The sequence below is a fragment of the Coenobita brevimanus genome, chromosome 43 (assembly GCF_032717465.1).
Source record: "Coenobita brevimanus isolate Jiangsu-jjx chromosome 43, ASM3271746v2, whole genome shotgun sequence".
Classification (NCBI taxonomy): domain Eukaryota; kingdom Metazoa; phylum Arthropoda; class Malacostraca; order Decapoda; family Coenobitidae; genus Coenobita; species Coenobita brevimanus.
The window spans coordinates 32636387-32656714 of record NC_136996.1 but is presented as its reverse complement, the minus strand read 5'-3'; the positions used below and the strand labels follow the sequence as shown (position 1 = coordinate 32656714).

The window sequence follows — 20328 nt, the reverse complement described above, 5'->3', positions numbered from 1 at the left end:
AGTAATTAATGAACATTAGCATGTACTCAAAAAAAAAATCAGAATGATGTATATTAAATATGTGTTACTGCCAAATGATTCTGTTCAGCTTAGGAGAGAATTTTGGAATTGGAGGGGTTAGAGATAGCAATCATTAATCCCCTATAGCCATTTAACTTGGCCTATAACTGCCTTATCTCCATCTTAAATACCAGCTGTAGCAAGAGATTAACGCTAGAATATGATAAATGCCATGAGGATGTGCTGTGGGAAGGAGGTAGAACCAGTGTACATATTGTGTTATTCTGCCACTGAGCAACATGAAATAGGCTGCAAAAGGACAGAAATCTGGACAACTCTCTTCAGCTGAATATAACCTCTGGCAATAGCAAGAACAAACTTAAAAGAGTGTTACTGTACTCAAATGACTGATATTTTAACATGTTCACAAAATTTATCAAGAGCAAGGGTAAATGAAAAGTAATACGAAGCTGCAAAATAGTCACTTTGCCTCGACTAGACGTCAAACTTGGTGGACATTTTCGTCTTTTTGCAACCCATTTCCCATAGCTCAGTGGCAGGATAAGGCAATACTGTGCCCCTTCACTTTTTTGTGACTAACGCCATATTCATGTTAATCTCTTACTATAGATATGCATTCAAGATGGAAGGATGGCAACTTTCTGCTGTATTCAAAGTGTACAGGGAATATGAGAGCATACAGTTCTATAGTTCTCTCACCTTCACTTAGTCCAGATTTTCATCCTTCTGTAGGTTATTTCACACACTTCAGTGCGAGAAAAATGCAATGCTCTGGCTCTGCAACCATACCATTACACTTCTTCATGTCTAGCACCATACTCTTAAGTTTCATTTCATTTATAGGCTACAACATGGTTCCATGTCAGCCTTGGCCATCCAATGGCGGTCCTCCATGCTGCTCGATCTCTGTTCACTCCCTTATCCCTGAGGTCACACTCTGACCTCATCCCAGGTCTCTTTTGGTCTGCGTCTAGCAACCCTGTCCCCGAAATGAGCGGAGCTTGAATTTGCCTCTCTTTTTATTTTTTCTTGGACGGAATAATCTTACAGGCTTCTAGCCTTTTTTTCCTTCTTCCTTGCATAAAATTTTATATTTCATTCACCATCTAATCCAGTGTTGCCCCATGAGGAATGTAGGAGCCTGGGCTAGGCAGGCTGGTCCTGACATTTAAGATGAGAGTAACCAGCCTCACTCAACCCTGAGTGGCATTATGTGAGTAATAAATCCCAACCACCCCTTGGATATAAACCTGCACTAGCTCAATTCGATTGGAACGCCTTAATTGCCCACTAAACCACCAGGCACCATAATTTGGTTAAATGGTTACCACCCAGCATAGTAAATTGTTGTCACTCAATGCCGAGTCACCCATAGAGAGAAGGAAGGGAAAAGAATGAAGGAAAGACAGAAGAAGAAGGATGGAAAGAAGGAAGAAAGACAAGAATGGGCAGGTACCCGAGAGCAGCAATACATTGAGTGAGTGGATGGTGAGCGTCCCCACTTTTTTTTCAAACTGAATAATAATAAAAGACTAATTTCTACTTTACAGGTAAATCTCATTAAATTTCATGAAGCCACAACCTAACTATTCAAGTTGATGGAGTGGCCTGATTCTGTGAGATAAAAACTGACTATACGTGTAAGAGCATGGCAGGAACATTGAACAGAAATATGGGAAAAGCATAAAGGCAACGAGAAAGGTGGTGAAAGAGACAATCTTTTGAAATCAGAATGTTTCGTTCTGCTTAGAGAGAGAGAGAAAAAAAATGCTTGGAAGTTGCCACAAAAAAGGCCTAGTCGTTCACGTGGACTACAGAAGTACGACAGAAAGCGGGGATTACAGAACTTTCTCACGTATGAATGGGGTGAGGTTCTTTGTGGGTAAAACAAAATCACATACATCCCTGAGCTGAAAGGGTCAAGGCACAGTAGCAAAACCCATAATCTAAGTGAGCTAGTCGTCACTTTCTATGGCTGGATAAAGCTCATTCCCTACAACAGCAGAGGAGATTTTCATCATTACAAAAAATTATATTTTTTATTATTTATTTTCTATATTCATTAAACAATTTCCAGTCATTCATAGCATTAAAAGTTACCTATATTGCTTCAAAGAGACATAATTACAGGTACAGGAATAAGAACACACTAAAACCATAGTTATTAAAATTCAAGTGATCTTGTCTTGACATGTTTATCCATGTGCTTGTAAATTCAAATACTGGTAGATGTATCTCTTCTGTAATAAAGAATATGGGTACCGAACAGAACGTGTCTTTCTGTGACAATGTCCACATTATGATTCGATATGCAATATTCCTTTTAAAAAAAATCAAGGAATACATGTTCAGCAGTGAGAAAAATTACCCTTCTTAGTTTATATAAGAGGATTACAGATGTCACTTTCATACACTCCTGATAACTGTGGCTTTAGTTTCCTTGTTTATACCTTCCCTTCAGAGTGACAATACCACACAATATCTTCAAAGTCCCTATGACACTGCATTATACATGGATGATTACTGCCATGGGCAATTATGTCCATTCTAATGGCATCCAAGTACAGCAAGTCTTCACTATAGGTCGGGGATGTATTCCCAAAACATCACAACTAATGCATCATCCAACAAAACAGTATGTTTCAGATCTTTTACCACCAAAACATCTGGAACTAGTTGACGTATAACCTGCACAAACAGGAGCCTAAATGAATCAATTTACTTCTTAGCAAAAGCAATTTTCATGGCATGTGTTGGTGTGATCTTGAAGCCCTGTAGTGCATCCTTGGCTGCTGCTGACTGCATCTCATTCTCAAACTCGACGAAAGCAATGTCATGACGACCAGGAACAAGACGTACTTCCTTGAAACCAGGGAATCTGTCAAACAAAAGGGACAATCTTAACTTTCTGGGAGACAGGAAGGGAGGGAGAGAGACAGTGCAAAAGCTCAGTTTTTCCAGAGATACCCCTGACACTACAGCATACTGGTATACTGGGAGTGGCTTCGGTTGTCTTGGCAAGTACCACATCTCCCAACACAACACACACAACAACAATGTTTTTTCTACACTGAGAAATGACTTCTAGCCAGTGACGTGGAAAGCAATCCCGGACCCATCAGCAAATACATACCTCCAACATGCTCAAAACCCATCAAGTCGAACAGACAAAGGGTTCAGTTCAGCGCAGTTTGCAAGAACTGGACCCACATCACCTGTACAACACTTGCATCCAGAGACTTCTTCTAGCCGGTGATGCTGAAAGCAATCTCGGTCCCATCAACAAATACATACAGTACTTCCAACATGCTCAAAACCCATCATTTCAAGTCGAATAGACAAAGGGTTCAGTTCAATGCAATTCTTGCAAGAACTAGGCCCATTTCACTTGTACACCACTTGCATCCAGAGAACATTTCACAAACATCTGGACCTGCTCCTTATAATCATTCCCCCTACCCTCTAATACCCCCCACCAGCTCCTCTCCTACTTCCTCCACACCTCCTCAGCCTAACCCACTGATACTTTCCACACCATCCAATCTCCCAACCCCTCCCATTCCACCCCAATTTAATCCATCCCAACCCTTAGCTCTATCACAACCTTCTCCTACTTCTTCCCCTTCACCCCCTCACCCCCCCCCCGGTGCTGCAGCACCCAACATACATCATACACACAACATTATCCTTTTCGCGGGCAGCTAAGTTAATAAGTTTTGTGGAACATGACATGCCTGCTTTTCTCCCCTCGCCCCCACCAGACGCGCGCTCCAAATATGTGTATTCTCGGCTTATTATCACCACCCAAACATATCTATTTTGCCACAAAACCCACATATTCCTATTTGTCAATGTTTGTTCTACACACACACACACACACACACACACACACACACACACACAAACGCTATACATACGTTAGGGCAGTGTGAATAAACATTCAAGAGCATACATTTCACTTCCCAACATCATAAGTTGAATGTTTACTACTCAATCTCTACATGTTATACCATCATTGGAAAGAGAATTTTATTAGCTTTCGAATGTCGGAGGTCCCAGTTTGATAAGAGGTATGGTGTTTGAGTAATAAGCGAAAAAGTAAAACCCATTTCTGACAGACAACTGATTTTTTTATTCAGGGAGCTCTAGTCAAAAACTTTTCATGCCACTGGCAGGTTTTTATTTTATCATCCTATGCAGAATTTAATTGGCTTTCATATGAGGCCACAACGGTGATCCTAGGCCTCATAGTTTTAGAGAAAAATGCAAAAAACTACGGTGCACCCATGCCGTGTTGTGATTGTAGGGGAGATTCCTGCCTTCCTCTACGCTTCTGCACATATTTCACCAATTCTTTGTACACTAGATATGCAAACTATAGTTACATGATTCACTGTCACAATTATTATAGCTGAATATTCACATTTGGTGCAAGGTAGAGGCAGTGTAGTTGATTAGAGACAGTAGCATAATCTTCATTGGGGCAATGGTTGATAACGACCAGGATTGCTTCACAAACACCAAATATCCTATTGCAAACACCAAATCTAATCACAACAGTGCCCAAACACTATACACAAGCACTACTGGTATAGTTAAATGTGTTGCACGACCAGGACGGGAGTAAGAGTGGAAATTTACAGGGACAGAGCGGCACAGTACATTCCCCACTCACAGCTCATTTGGTACTGAATAATCTATCTGCTCTCTTGCTGGTATCGGGACCCACAGTTGCCAACTCATCACTTTTGACAAGGAGCAGGGAAGCTATGACACCTCCAACAATGACGCCGATCGGACGAAAAATTTTCCACTGACGAAAGTTTTCATGCTTTAATGACGCCAAAAGCATCAACGAGTATAGTCGCAGCCACACCCATATGACAACAAATGCGTCATTGTGTACAAAGGGGTTAACATGCTGCAAATAAACACAGATGGAATAAACACCCAAAAAAACAGGAACTCATACAATTCATCAAACAACAAAACATACACACTGCCATCTCACAAGAAACAAAACTATGCAGAACACAAAACACACTTACATTTCATAATTTCACCACCATCAGACAAGACCAGGCCAACGACGGTGGTGGTGGATTCTCACTCTGGTGCACCAACCCATTAACTTTTCAGATACTAGTGCACACACACAATTACTTCTCCCCCCAAGACACCACAACAGAAATACAATCAATTAAAAAACGCACTGGCAACAAATCAATACAGGTAATAACAATCGCCAATACATAGTCTACTTCCTCCCAATCATCCTGCACAGTACCACACAATTATTCTCCTCAAATACATCACATCATTAATATACCCAACATCATCCTGGGTGGTGATTTCAATGCCAAGGCATCAGCCTGGCATGTCAACAACCCTGACAGACAGAGGGCTGGTACTACAATCCCAAACAGATAATCTTTTCATCCTCAACAATCTCCCTCGACATATCTATATCCTACCCCAAGCCCTCTTCCTCCATCATCCTCAGACATCACCTTTTGCTCCCCAAACTTCTCCCCCACAACATCCTGGAGACTGGTCAAAACCCTTGGTTCTGACCACCTCCTGATCATCATTACCAAAACCAGAATCACACCAGCTGGCCACAGACACACATACATTAATTATAAGATAGCCAACTGGGAGGCCTTCACAACTGAAACAGAACAACACTTTGAAACATTAAACAGTACACCCATCACCAACATCAACATCGCTGTGTACACTTTCAATACAATTATTCAAAATGCTGACAAAGACACATCCCTTGAGGTAACAGAAAGACACACAATCCCAATTTTGCACCAGAAATTCAAGGCTTCATCAGTCAATGCAACACAATACAACACTCCCCAACACCTCATACACAAGACACCGTACAACAAATACAAGCATTCAATATCCAAATAACAAATAAAATATCAGAGCAGCAAACACTAAATTGGAATAATTATCTCCAAATACTTGATTACAAAACAAACACCAGCAAACTCGACAAAACACTAAACAGTATCACACCCTCCTACAGCAACACCACACAATCACATGCTGCCATCACAACAAGAGACACCATACCCTCAAACAAACAACACAAACACTCTCATCAATCACTTTTCACACATCAGTCATCTAAATCCCAATCACAATGACCGACAGGTCATCCGACGCAAGAGACAGTTCCCCACATACCCAGACTTCAAACCCTTCACTTACACCCAGACAAAGCACATCATTAGCAACCTTGAGCACTTATCTGCTTGTGGCCCAGACAACATAAGCAACATACACCTTAAACATCTTGGACCACAAGGTATATATGCGCTCACCAACATATCAAACTACAGCTACTCACACAACATAATACCCAACATCTGGAAGCATGGTACTATCATCACTATTCCCAAACACAACAAAGACCTCGTTACCTTCCTCACACTGCCCCATCACACTCCTCTGCATCCCCTCCAATGTCCATTCACAATTAGTAACAACTTACATCCCCCCAGCCCAATCACAACATGGTTTTAGGCCACTACACTCCACAAACACTTTTCTTACAGGCCTTACACAAAGAGTTTTTGATGGCATCGATTCAGCTAGGACACCACACAGAACACTCCTTGTCACACTAGATATCAGCAAAGCTTTTGACGCCATCCCCCACCACAACCTCACAAACAAAATATTCAACACAAACATGCACAATAACACAAAAAGATGGCTGGCAAACTACTTTGCAGGCAGATGTGTACAGGTAACATGTGTCGGTCAGTCACTGAACATCAGAAACTTCATAAACGGTGTCCCTCAAGGATCTGTTTTGTCCCCTACAATCTTCAGCCTATATATGCATGACGTACCCACACCTCACGAACCACAAATACACATAGCTTCCTATGCAGACGACATAACATTAACATGTACACCAAAACACAAACACAGCCTCACACATCCTTACCTGAACACACTACATGAATGGTTCACCACAAACACTCACAACAGCTCCAGCCAAATCTATGGTGACCCTTCTCACAAACTGGACAGCAGAACAATTACATTCCACACCTAACCAGAAACAACACTCCCCCTAACCCCCCCCCCACACACACACACACACAAAATCCTTGGTGTAACGTACAATACACAAGTGTCATTTAAACAACACATCACAAACATTAAAAATAAATTAATACCTAGATCCAACGCCTTAAGGTCACTTACCCGTACAACATTCAGACACAACAAAGAAACTACCACCACAATAAATAAACAATATATATGTTCAGTGATGAACTACGCAAGCCCTGCTTAGGCTTCTAATCTCACTCAAATGCACTACAACACCCTATAGACCATACAGAACAAGGCCCTAAAAATAATCACAGGCTGCACCGCTACTACACCTACAGACCACCTACACCATGAAACCAAAGTCCTCAAAGTCAAGGATCATCTAGACATAAGAGGCACACAAATTCTTGCCACAGCTTCCTCAAACCTACACCATCCACTACACTACATGGCAGCACATCCACACACACCAAAGAACATCAAAACAACACCCAACACACAATGTCATACATAAGTACTGTTATCTCTCCCCCCCCCCACCCACCCCAAACCAGCTTCCAGAAGCACATCCATGCTCAAATCACTCGCCGCTCCATTCAGTCACTGAAAGACAATACATAGCTGCATGCACAGCCTCCTGATATTCACCCTTCTGCACCCTACCTCCCTCATGAGGACAAGGTCCACCTGGCCAGGTTGAGATGTGGACTTCATCCACCCCTCTTGAGCTATCAGAAGAGGCTGGATGACACAATCGCTGATGCTTGTCCAGGATGCAACACAGCACCCCATACTATTAACCAGTTAACTGCTCTATACAACCTGGGCTGTTCCGAGTGCGGCTGCTCAATATAGCCCTGGCTGCACAGGTGAATTTCGAATATAGTGCCATGGTGACCAAGGCCAACCCATGCAAGCATGTTTGAGCCTTCAGAACCGAAACCAAAAAAGAAAACGAAAACCATACATTCCAATAGGGAATTGGACACTTCGATGTTCATCCATGGCTTTACCAAGATAAATATTGAGCTAATATTTCATTACTATATACTTTGGCATGTGTTCTCTCAATTCCTACAACAAAAATTGGCCTTTGGGAAATTTCATTTTTACCCGTATGTCTGCGCACCACAGACACTTCCAAAAAACCGCCATGCGCAGTTAACGGGTTAATCACATTATGGAAGACTACACTGCACACAATCGCTTGCACCAACAACACAACATACACAACTCGAGACCTCCGTAGGAAAGCCCGGTCTCGGCTGTGGCCTTCCTTTGGGACTCGGGGCTGTTCAGCCAGACTGCCTAGGGAACTACTACTACTTCTGCTACTGTACATTCACACACACACACACAACCTGAAGCCACAAACACATCAATAAAAAGGATATTTAAGTATTTACTGCACACAACCATCCAGACATCAGCAGCAGGGTTAAAAGATTGAAGTAATGCCAAAATCCTCTTAATACTCTTCAACGAGACATAAAACCAATTTATTTTTTTTATTTTTTTATCTTTTTTCCAATAAAGCCCTTCATGGAATTCAATGAGTAATTTCTGAGTGTCCTCAAGTTTTAATGCTTTTATTTCTTTTTTTACATCTTCTAAAAGTGGTAAAATGCATATAAAATGCACTCTGCTTGTAAAACCCACAATAGTAAGTGGTACTTGATCAGAACAGTTGCAGCTAATAAATGCTGCAATCCTCCTTGACAATTCTATCAACAAGATCCTAAGTTTTTTTAAACCCCTCAACCGCGGGGTGTCACTTTCGTGACGCTTGGGAGCAAGGGATCATACCGCGGGGCATCACTTTTGCGATTCTGTGTTATTTTGAATTCGCCCGGGCTTTCAAGTGGTAGCTTGTATCATCTATCAGTACTGCCAATGTCCAACACTAGTCAGCACTCCTAATCTCATCTGTACTCCCATCCATTGTTGACAATTTAGCCATTTCTCCCCGTTCTTGACTCCCCTCCCTACCTTCCCTCCATTACCCTCTCCTCTCGCCTGCCCGGCCGTGCTATGCTAAGTAAATCTTCCCTAGAATTTTCCACTGATTTCATCCATTGAAATAAGCCCTATGCCCTATTCTTATACCAAATAATATATACCAAAAAGAAATATGGTAAGTGAGAGTGCCATACACCTGGAATTGGCTAATTATCACCTGACAACACCTCGCGTGCACTCGTTCACTAATTTTCGCTGTTTATTTCCCTTTGAAATATGCCGTATAATCTATTCTCGTACTAAAAATATATACAAGGAGGGAAGGGAGAAGCCTAAGTGATATTTACATTCACCTGGAACTACCTAATTTATAATGTATTGTCTAGATTTCCTGCCAATCATTTCACTGCTATATATTAGCAGCTGTCAAGATATGACGTTGGTAGCTAATGCATTTCTCCTACAGTCGTCTAATCTATTTTCGTAATAAATATACATGTAAGGAGGGAAGGGAGCAACCTAAGTGATATTTACATTCACCTGGAACTACCAAATTTATAATGTATTGTCTAGATTTCCTGCCAATCATATCAGTGCTAGACTTAGCTGTTTCAAGAAGTAATATTGGTAACTCTGAATAACCCCTAGCAGGCCTCTACGCTGGTGGTCCTCCGTTATCACTCAGTTCTCTCTCAACTTCCGAAGCGAGAGTACGTATGTTTCTTCTTGCTGACTTCAAGGCCTTTTTTCACCCCCATGCAAATGGCCCTGTGACCTTTACCCCCTACTAAACCTCGTGTGGAAAGAGGTAAAGGGCTGACAATTGATAAAAGAGTGACTACGATCTTTCTATTGAGTAAAACAGTGCAAGTGGAATTGTAAATAATGTGTAAATAATGTGTAAACAGCAAGTGAAAGTAATGAATGTAAATATACGTGAACAATGGAAAATAGTTTTATAAGTTATTTCAAGTGACAGTGCACAACACAGTGTAAATAAAATAGAAATGTAAATAACGTAAATAAAATAGAGAACGTAAATAGAAATGTAAATGAGTAGTATTATAAGAATACGAGTATATACCCTAGGAGTAATGAAAGTGAAAGTTTCACTCTAGCATGTCTGAATGCTATGAGTTATGAGAGTGAAGATGAAAGTGACATTCACTCTCAATGCCAGTATACAGGACGAGAAAGTGAATGCTACGTATTTTACTGAAAGAAATTGAATCCCTACAGTGACAATAAACTAATACTACTGAAGGAAACTTATGGATAAAGACTATAAATATATATAAGTGTTATATAGTAATAGAAATATAAAGTGTGAGGGGTTTTATGAATAATAAATGACAGACTACCAAGAGCGAACTAGTGCCAGTGTGACGATCAGACGCGCTCGTAATTTCCATTGCTTTCACAGTGTTTTTTTTTTTTTAGTATGGATCCCAAACTACTTGAAAATTGTAAAATAGTGTTTATAGTGTTTGTATCTGGCTGTGGTAATCATATTATGGGTTGTCGGGAAGTGTAAAGTGGAGACTTCGTTACCCTACTTCAGAGGTCTCCACAAGTCCTACGGTAACCGACGAAGGCTCAACAATCATTCCAGGAGAAAGCTGAAGGTATGTGCCATAAGCATATTTAATTTTATTATTCTAGGACTAATAACTGATTTTTGGCAAATATTTTTTGAGAGTCTGTCGGAGCCCAAATAACCCCGCGGCACACGCAAGTTATTGGTAAACAAGCCCGCGGTGTAGGGGTTAACCGCGGGGCATCACTTTCGTGACGCTTGGGAGCAAGGGATCATACCGCGGGGTGTCACTTTTGCGATTCTGTGTTATTTTGAATTCGCCCGGGCTTTCAAGTGGTAGCTTGTATCATCTATCAGTACTGCCAATGTCCAACACTAGTCAGCACTCCTAATCTCATCTGTACTCCCATCCATTGTTGACAATTTAGCCATTTCTCCCCATTCTTGACTCCCCTCCCTACCTTCCCTCCATTACCCTCTCCTCTCGCCTGCCTGGCCGTGCTATGCTAAGTAAATCTTCCCTGGAATTTTCCACTGATTTCATCCATTGAAATAAGCCCTATGCCCTATTCTTATACCAAATAATATATACCAAAAAGAAATAAGGTAAGTGAGAGTGCCATACACCTGGAATTGCCTAATTATCACCTGACAACACCTCACGTGCACTCGTTCGCTAATTTTCGCTGTTTATTTCCCCTTGAAATATGCCGTATAATCTATTCTCGTACTAAAAATATATATAAGGAGGGAAGGGAGAAGCCTAAGTGATATATACATTCACCTGGAACTACCTAATATATAATGTATTGTCTAGATTTCCTGCCAATCATTTCACTGCTATATATTAGCAGCTGTCAAGAGGCTGACGTTGGCAGTAATGCATTTCCCTAGGTAGGCCACCCCGGCCCACCCCTATCAGTTCACTGTCATCTTCCAAGGTGAAGGTATGTCTGTTTGCTCCTGCTAACTTCTGCCACTTTTTTACCCCCATGCAAAGGGCCCTGTGACCTTTACCCCCTACTAAACCTCGTGTGGAAAGAGGTAAAGGGCTGACAATTGAAAGAGAGTGACTACGATCTTTCTGTTGAGTAAAACAGTGCAAGTGGAATTGTAAATAATGTGTAAACAGCAAGTGAAAGTAATGAATGTAAATATAAGTGAACAGTGGAAAATAGTTTTATAAGTTACTTCATGTGACAGTGCATAACACAGTGTAAATAAAATAGAAATGTAAATAATGTAAATAAAATAGAGAACGTAAATAAAAATGTAAATGAGTAGTATTATAAGAATACGAGTATATATACTAGGAGTAATGAAAGTGAAAGTTTCACTCTAGCATGTATGAATACTATGAGTTATGAGAGTGAAGGTGAAAGTGACATTCACTCTCAATGCTAGTATACATGACGAGAAAGTGAATGCTACATATTTTACTGAAAGAAATTGAAAGCCTACAGTGACAATAAACTACTATTTCTGAAGGAAACTTATGGATAAAGACTGTAGATATATATAAGTGTTATATAGTAATAGAAATATAAACTGTGAGTGTTTTTATGAATAATAAATGACAACACCAGCGGTGAACTAGCACGAATGGGAAGGTCATACGCCCTCGTAATTTTCATTGCTTTCACAGAGTTTTTTTTTTTTGGAATATGGATTCCAAACTATTTGAGAATCATAGAATAGTGTTTCTAGTGATAATATCAGGCTGTGGTAATCATATTACGGGGTGTCAGGAAGTGTAAAGTGGAGACTTCGTTACGCAACTTCAGAGGTCTCCACAAGTCCTACGGTACTCGACGAAGGCTCAACAAACACCCCAGGAGAAAGCTGAAGGTATATGCCATAAGCATATGTGATTTTAATATTCTAGGACTAATAACTGATTTTTGGCAAATATCTTTAGAGAGTCTGTCGGAGCGCGAATATGCCCACGGGTGCCACAAGAAAAAGCAAATCAAGCCCGCGGTTAAAGGGTTAAACGGCCTTAAGCTGATTTTTAAATTATTTCACCTTGGAAGACTGCTTTACACAGAAGGGTAACCATCCACATAGCATCTATAATGGTGACAGGCCACAGAACTGTGTGTAGTAGTAGTAGCTGCAACCCCAGGATCATCTGGATATGAACTATTCTGCATCAGTAAGCCACAAAACACAAACCCTAAAAACACAAACACACACATGAATGCATACATGCATGCATGCATGCACACACACACACACACACACACACACAAACACACACACACACACACACACACACACAAGATCAGAGAAAACATACTGTGTGAAGAGCATAGACAGCATCATCTCAGAGGTCTCATCAGGCAGGTTGGTGAGGAAGAGGATCTGGTTGGGTGGCTGTTCGGGGACTGTCATGCCACTGGCACCATGCACTGGAGGTGGTTGGTTGAACAGGTTGGGCCGAGGAGGTACCACTGTTGCACCAGGTTTGACTGCAAAAGATATATGAATTTGTAACAAGCTGATAAAGATAAATATGCTATAATAATCACACACGGTTGTATCAGCCCCAGAAAGCCACATGCTTTCTAGGGAGCCAAAGTTTCAGCAGCTGCCAAGTCTCCATGGAAACCCAACAGTCTACGAGTGCAAGGATGTTATCATCATTTTAAAATGTTGAAAATCTGAGAGACATAAGGAATTGCACACAAAGAATTTATCTGAAATTGGCCTAAAATTGCCATCTCTGCATCTTGAGTACTAAGCTGTACCAATATAATAACACAAAAATGTGATCCTTGTCATGGAGCAGTGTTACAGAAATGATGTAGAGCAGCAGTGTTAAGGAAATGATGTGGAGCAGCAGTGCTGTCTATTCCTGCCAGTGAATTATAAGAAATAAGCTTCAGAATGGCAAATATCTGGGCAACGTTAAAGTAAAAACAGTATAGTTACCCTAATACTTAAAACTTGTGTGATGGGATATAACTATGGTAATCATACAGGGCACTATGAACTTCAACTCTAGATGACCAATCTAAAAGGTGATACCAGTAACATAACTAGGAAAATCATCTATGACCTTTATGAAGCTTTGAACAATCAGACCAGCAAATATGGTAGCATTAAATGTGAGGGATGAATGATGATTAACTAGCAGTAAGACTAAGTACTGAATGCATGAGGAATACAATATGAGAGAGAGAGAGAGAGAGATATGAGTGTATGAGTAAGTGGTCTACCTATCTATCTATCTATCTATTGCCTGACGCCTTAATCCCGTAAGGGGTGGCCACAAACAAATCGCCCTGTCGCCCGCCATTTCACTGCCCTGCTCCCAGCTCACACCCCCCTCTCATATACCTCTCCACTCCATCCCTCCATCTTATCCTTGGCCTCCCCCTCCCTCTCCCCACCCCCCTCCACCTCACTCACATACACTCTCCTCGTCATTCTCTCACTTTCCCTCCTCTCCACATGGCCAAACCACCTTAATGTGTTTCTGCTAAATCTTCCTATCACATCCACATCCACACGACAAAGCTCCTTCACTTCCTCATTTATCAGTCTGTTTCTTCATGTGACTCCACATGCTCCTCTCAAATAACTCACTTCAGTGGTGAAGTAGATTACCGGTAATGCGTAGGGATAATGGTGAGTTCAGTGAACACTTGGGTAAGAGGTAAAGGAGTTTGACTACGGATGAATGAAACACAAAGGAAATGAATGAATGATTTTCCTCTGTGTAAGCTCTAGGTGCATCATCATCATCATCATCATCATCAACATCATTATCATCATCATCATCGTTTCAACCCACATCTTGGGTTTGGTGAGATCCAAAAATAAAAAATGTAAGAAAAAAAAGTGGGTGGAATAACAGAAGCATTTCTGACATGACTTATATATAAAATCAAAGTGGCTCAAGTAATTCTATATGCTAAAAGGTATGGAACAAAAAAAGTGGCTCAAGTAATTCTATGTGCTAAAAAAAGATTGAAAGAAAAAAAAAAAAAAAGTACCCATCATCTGTGAGTCAGGCAGACTGTAATAATACTGTTAGATGAAAATCCGACTATTGTGTATCCATCCAGGATGACTCCCAGTGTTGGTTGAGTGACATGTGAACTCATGTTGTGACTCTAAACAACTTTTATTAATAACTTGTCCTTCTATAATCAATACTTTCTGAGATTTGAGTTTTCGACACAGACAGACACACTCAGATACATTTTGTACAAAAATAATGACCATCGACTTCGTCTGCCTGGCTAAAAAGATTTGAAATATGGTTGGACAAGTGACAAAAACATGCCGAAAACTTTAAATACGGAAAATTGCACATGAGTAAATACTGGAACTACAAGAAAATAAGCAGGAAAACATGGCAAATGAGAATCGTTTATTTCATTGTGCTGGAGCTAGGGATTTCACAGAGTTAACTGTTTTATTTGGTGGTTCACTTCTGATGGAGAGACTCTGGAATTGGTGAAAAAGTTCAAATACCTGGGTACGGTGATAGAAAAGAGAGGAAATTGTGCAAAAGAAGTGGAAAGTAGAGTGATACAAGGAAGGAAAGTAGCTGGTGCAATTAAGGTCTTGATAAGAAACAGAGGGTTGAGTGTTGTAAGCTGCATGTGGCTTACATGAAGGATGTTAGTGACAACTATAACACACAGATGTGAGACTATGGTGTGGCATGAAAATGAAAAGTCAAGAGTGAGAGCAGTGGAGATGGGACTGCTGAGGAATGTATGTGAGGTACAGTGAATGGAAAGGATACGAAATACAGTACAGTACTGTAATGTGATTTGTGAAAGATGAGGAGTGAAGAAGTCTGTGGACACTAGAATCAAAGAGAGTGTACTGAGATGGTATGGTCATGTGGAGAGAATGGATAACAATAGTGGTGAAAAAGGTGTATCTGGGCGAAACTGAAGGAGGGAGGAGGTGAGGTAGGCCAAGGAGAAGGTGGAGGGATATGGTGGACAAGCGTGTGAGGAAGAGAGGTTTGGATGTCAGTGAGGCTAGGGGACTGACAAGAGATCGAGCTGGCTGGATGAATACTGTGAGAAGAAGCGCATGATCAGGGATTTTGCACCCCTTTCTAATGTGACAGCATCCAGATTGACTCTATTGAAAATGTTTATGTGAAGCTACAAAATGTGGTGAATATTTTTGGTGTATCAGATTAAGCCAGGATTCCAGAGGCTTGAATGGTGAGTGAATGGAAGTGTGGCCCATTGGACTGGGCAAATTTGGGCTGTCTGGACGCTGCTACTCCTCACCCTGCCCTAAGGTGGGAACGGAGGTCCGGATGATGATGATTCACTTTTGATGCAAATGGTTAACTGTTAATGTTTCATGGGTTTAGGCTGTCTCACAGAAGGGTTTTATGATCAATATACTCTTGAAAGTGGTTTATGATACCCAGCAGAAACTGTGATTCAGAATTAGTTTTATGAAACAGGCTGTGATTCAGAATGGGTTGCAAGGAATCATCAAGCATGTCTGGAGTCCATTTCCATAACTGATAAAACTGTTATCACCCGGACTAAATACCTGAACTGAGAAAGCCCGTATGGTGTGTTCTTCTAGGTGCTTCAGTCTACATGAAGGTTAGTAAATTTGGGTAACTCTGATATGACACCAGACCAGAAAGAAAAGTGTAGAATGATGTCTAATTGAGTAATGTAGCTAAGTACATATACTGTTCAGAATGCATGGAGGTGTTGTCTAAAACATGACAAAAAAGAAAGCAATGTATAGGACTGCTTGCATACATGAATACTGTATGTACAGTTACCAGCCAGTTTCTCTTCCCTCTGCCATGTCTATTTTACCTTTAATGATAAGACTGACAGACTTTACAGCTTACTTTTTTGCACACAACGCTTGATAAACTGGAGCAAACCCTTCTCCATTCATTTCATAAAAATACCCAGACTCCTTGTTAAAAACAAATTACAACTGATAGGTCTGCTTGGCCAGAGAGACCAGTGTTAGTCAACAACCTTATTTCAATTAATTTAGGCCAGTACATGTTACGGATACAATTTAATACAGTACCTGATACTGGAGTGGGATTGGCACCAGGCACTGCAGAAGCTCCTTTCGGCTCCTTCCCTTTTTTCTTCTTCTTCTCCTCATCTTTACGTTTACTTCCTCTCTCCTTATACGTTCCCTTCTGCTTTGCTATTAGGTCTGAGTCAACCTTCGCATATGCAATTTTCTGAGGAAAAAACAAGTATGTCAGCAACATTTGCAGTTATAAACTGGACACCGCGCTGCAGTTACTTCTCATAGCAGCAACACAGAAATCACCTGCCAAGTACAATTATGACACTCCTAGTCCACCCTGTAAATCAGGGATGTATGCTAACAAAATCATATTTTAAATGACACAACTTTGTCAGACATGCCCCAGGTTCAGGAATGGAGAAAAATGCACAAAAAACACTTTTTCTGATTTCAGTATACCTTTTGTCACTGTGAACCATGAACATCTTTAAGCAAGGAATTTATTAATTCACCAGCAACTGGGTAATTAAACAACTTTATCCATCCATCCATCCATCCATCATCCAATCACAAAATAAAATGAGTAACAGTATGTGTCACATTAGTGTAAACGACACAATACATTACCACACTAAGAATTTCTTTCTCAAAAGCCATCATACATACTGTAGGTGCCTTCCTGAGCCCTTAGAGAGAGAAAGAGAAAAAAAAAAATGTCATTTCTTTTTTCCATAATGGATGTTGTTGACTGATCCCAGTCTGTCTGGCCAAGCAGACCCATCAAGCAACCACCCATGCAGGGATGTCTCATGCTGGGAACTGAAGTTCCCTTGAGGGTGACAGCGCTTTGCCATGATAGGGCGCAGGGAAAGTGTGGACGTTTGGTTCCAAGGTGGACCCCACTTTTGCACCTCACCACCCAGTTAATGAGAGTACTACAATATAGTAGGCTTCATTTCACATCATAATTTGGTTATATGGTTACCACCCAGTGTTGTAAATGGTTTCCTGGGTTACAAGAAACCACTGGGCATATCATTCAGTGTGTAGACACATGAAGAGTGAAAGAAAAGTAAGAGAAAGGACAGGAGGGAATGAGAGAGAGGAAGAGAGGTGGGTAAACACAGTGACAGAATGAGAAAGGGGATAAAGCAGCACGACACCAAGTGAGTGGATGATGGTCATCACCACCTGGCACCATCCCATAATGGATATAAAACTTGTAATGACTGATGATGATGATAATAAACACTTCACTATTTGAGGAGTGTCAGATTACCAAAGTGATGTACTACAAGATTAAAACTTTTTGGACTTGTGTCAGCCCCCCACTACCCAAGAGGTGTAATGAACTACCACCACCACCCAGACTGACCATGGGTTTATCATAAAATGGAAATCCCTGCATGGCCCTCATGGCATTCGTGGCGCTCTGTATCTCCTTAAAGATGACGAAGGCCTGACCACGCATCTTGAGAGTCTTCAAGGCAACAATATCCAGGATCTGTCCGAACTGGGAGAAGATGGCGTACAGTGATCGCTTCAACTCTGTAGGGAAGTAAAAGCATAAGACTCAGAACAAAAGAATGTCCTCGTTACTTTGTGACACACCTCTTTACGGTAATAATGTCCAAATCTGTCCAAATGGGAGAAGACAGTGACTGCTTCAAATCTGTACGGAAGTAACAGTACAAGACTTGGAATAATGGAATATCTTTGTTAGAATACGTCACATTCTTTGTCGTTCTTTTATTAACCCTTTCACTATGACATATTTTATAATTTATCCCTGTCACTTCTGGATGATTTACTTCAAATGAGAAAGAAAAAAATCTGAATTGGAGGGGTTAGAAACAGCCTTTATTAACTCCTTACTACTATAGGTCCTTTCTTCCTTGAAAAATTTACTTTGGTGGTAGCATGAGTAAAATGAAAGAGGTCATTTTATTAAATCACTGTCTTATTCTAGTGGTATAATCACTCCTGTAGGAGCTGCTTATCATGGGCCAACTGGCCTATGACACTTATCCTTTCTTCTTATGTACTGAAACAGAAAGTCCAGTCTATCTTCTGCCAGACATCGTAGTCCCATAGGGAATGGCTACAAACAAACTGCCTCCACACTGCTCTGTCCTCTGCCATTTGTCTGCCCTTCCTCCAACTCACACACCCCTCTCTCATTTCTCCACTCTGTCCCTCCATCTCATCCTTAGTCTCCCCCTCCTTTCTCCCTTCACCTCACTCACATACACTCTACTGATCAATCTCTCATTCTCCAACCTCTCCACAAGGTCAAACCACACCACAATGCTCTTTCACTTCCTCATTTGTCAGTCTGTCTCTCCATGTAGCTCCTATCTCAAATATATACTGTACCAGTAACTCATTTCTATTTGCTGTGTCCTTCCAACAAGGTCCAAATTTAACTTACGTATGTTAGCATGAGGACTACAATACAATGATCCCCCAATCATCCAACGTAATAGCACCATTGGTACGTTCAGATACGGATGATGTCTGGATACGGAAAAATACCCACAGTCCATACCATTCAGACCCTGCCTATATGTACAGTACCCCTCCTAATTTTGGCAACATTCATCAGTCTTTCAGTTACTTAGACATCAAAACACATATGGGAATATCTGACGTAGCTAATGCTAGGCACTAAGAAAACAATGCATAAACAGCAAAAATCCACAAACAAATCAAAGAAGATGAAGGTTGGAAAATGAATTTTAATAGCAACAGTACTGTACTTACCACCCAGTGAACACGGACAGGCTTCGTAACCCGCTAGCCTGTGCAGTAGCTGGTGCACAGTAATCCCGTGTGGTTTAGTGGCTAACATAACCATTTAGCAAATGCAGGGAAAAGCCCTAACCACTGGAGCTGGGCCATGAGTGGGGACATGCGGCACAAGCCACTGAACACAACGTTGCCATGTCTCCTCTGACTGACCAGGCAACTTTGACCATTCCGCAGGGAGGTGGACGGTCATTTTTGCTCAGCTGGTGGGTTAGGTCCTATAACCAGCATACAGCTCACGAGGCTGGCTGGGTGTCTTTGACCATTCGGTCAGGTGGTGGATGGCCATCTGTGCTCAGCTGGTGGGTTAGGGTCTAATACCAGTGCACAGCCAGAGAGGCCAGCAGGGAGCCCAACCGATTTTTTAATTTGTAGGCCGCCCAACTGGCCATGTCGATAATTTTATGTTCGGATACTGACAAAGATTTTAGATGCTGACATAACAGAGCCAAGGCCAAACATTCGGATAAGGAACACGTCCGCATATGGGATGTCCGGATAACTGAAGGATTACTGTACGGTAGGGCACCAGGTATCATGCCTAATAGGAAATTGAAAAGTGCCACGAAAGTTGATTTCGCCAAAGCTGGGGCATTGATCTTTGGGAAAATAAGCTAACAGGGACTGGGCCTGTAAGAAAACTCACCTCCCTAATGTATATCCTACTTTAAATATGTCCTAAAATTACATGAAATGTTGCTATTAACACAACAAATCAAGAAGTAACTAACAATAAAACATAAAAACATCGTAAAATACAGTACAGTACATTTAACACATTAGCCCTCTTGAGTTATCAGAAGAGGCTGGATGACTCGTCGCTGATGCCCGTCCAGGACACAACACAGCACCTCATACTATTAAAGCACATTATTGAAGAATGCATTGCACACAATCACCTAAGCCAACAACACAAC

At 41.1% G+C, this 20328-nt stretch overlaps 1 protein-coding gene across 1 annotated transcript in view; it reads right to left on the bottom strand.

Annotated features, from left to right (window-relative positions):
• Positions 1-2079: 2079 nt before the first annotated feature.
• The window catches only part of snf (U1 small nuclear ribonucleoprotein A snf), a 22963-nt gene continuing 4714 nt past the window's right edge, over positions 2080-20328 (bottom strand). The window contains exons 3-6 of the mRNA XM_080270795.1: positions 17979-18151; positions 16652-16814; positions 12903-13074; positions 2080-2899 (exon numbers count right to left, since the gene is read on the bottom strand). Of these exons, the coding sequence (XP_080126921.1) occupies positions 2740-2899; positions 12903-13074; positions 16652-16814; positions 17979-18151 (668 nt within the window). The 3' untranslated portion in view covers positions 2080-2739. The remainder of the gene's footprint in view (positions 2900-12902; positions 13075-16651; positions 16815-17978; positions 18152-20328) is intronic.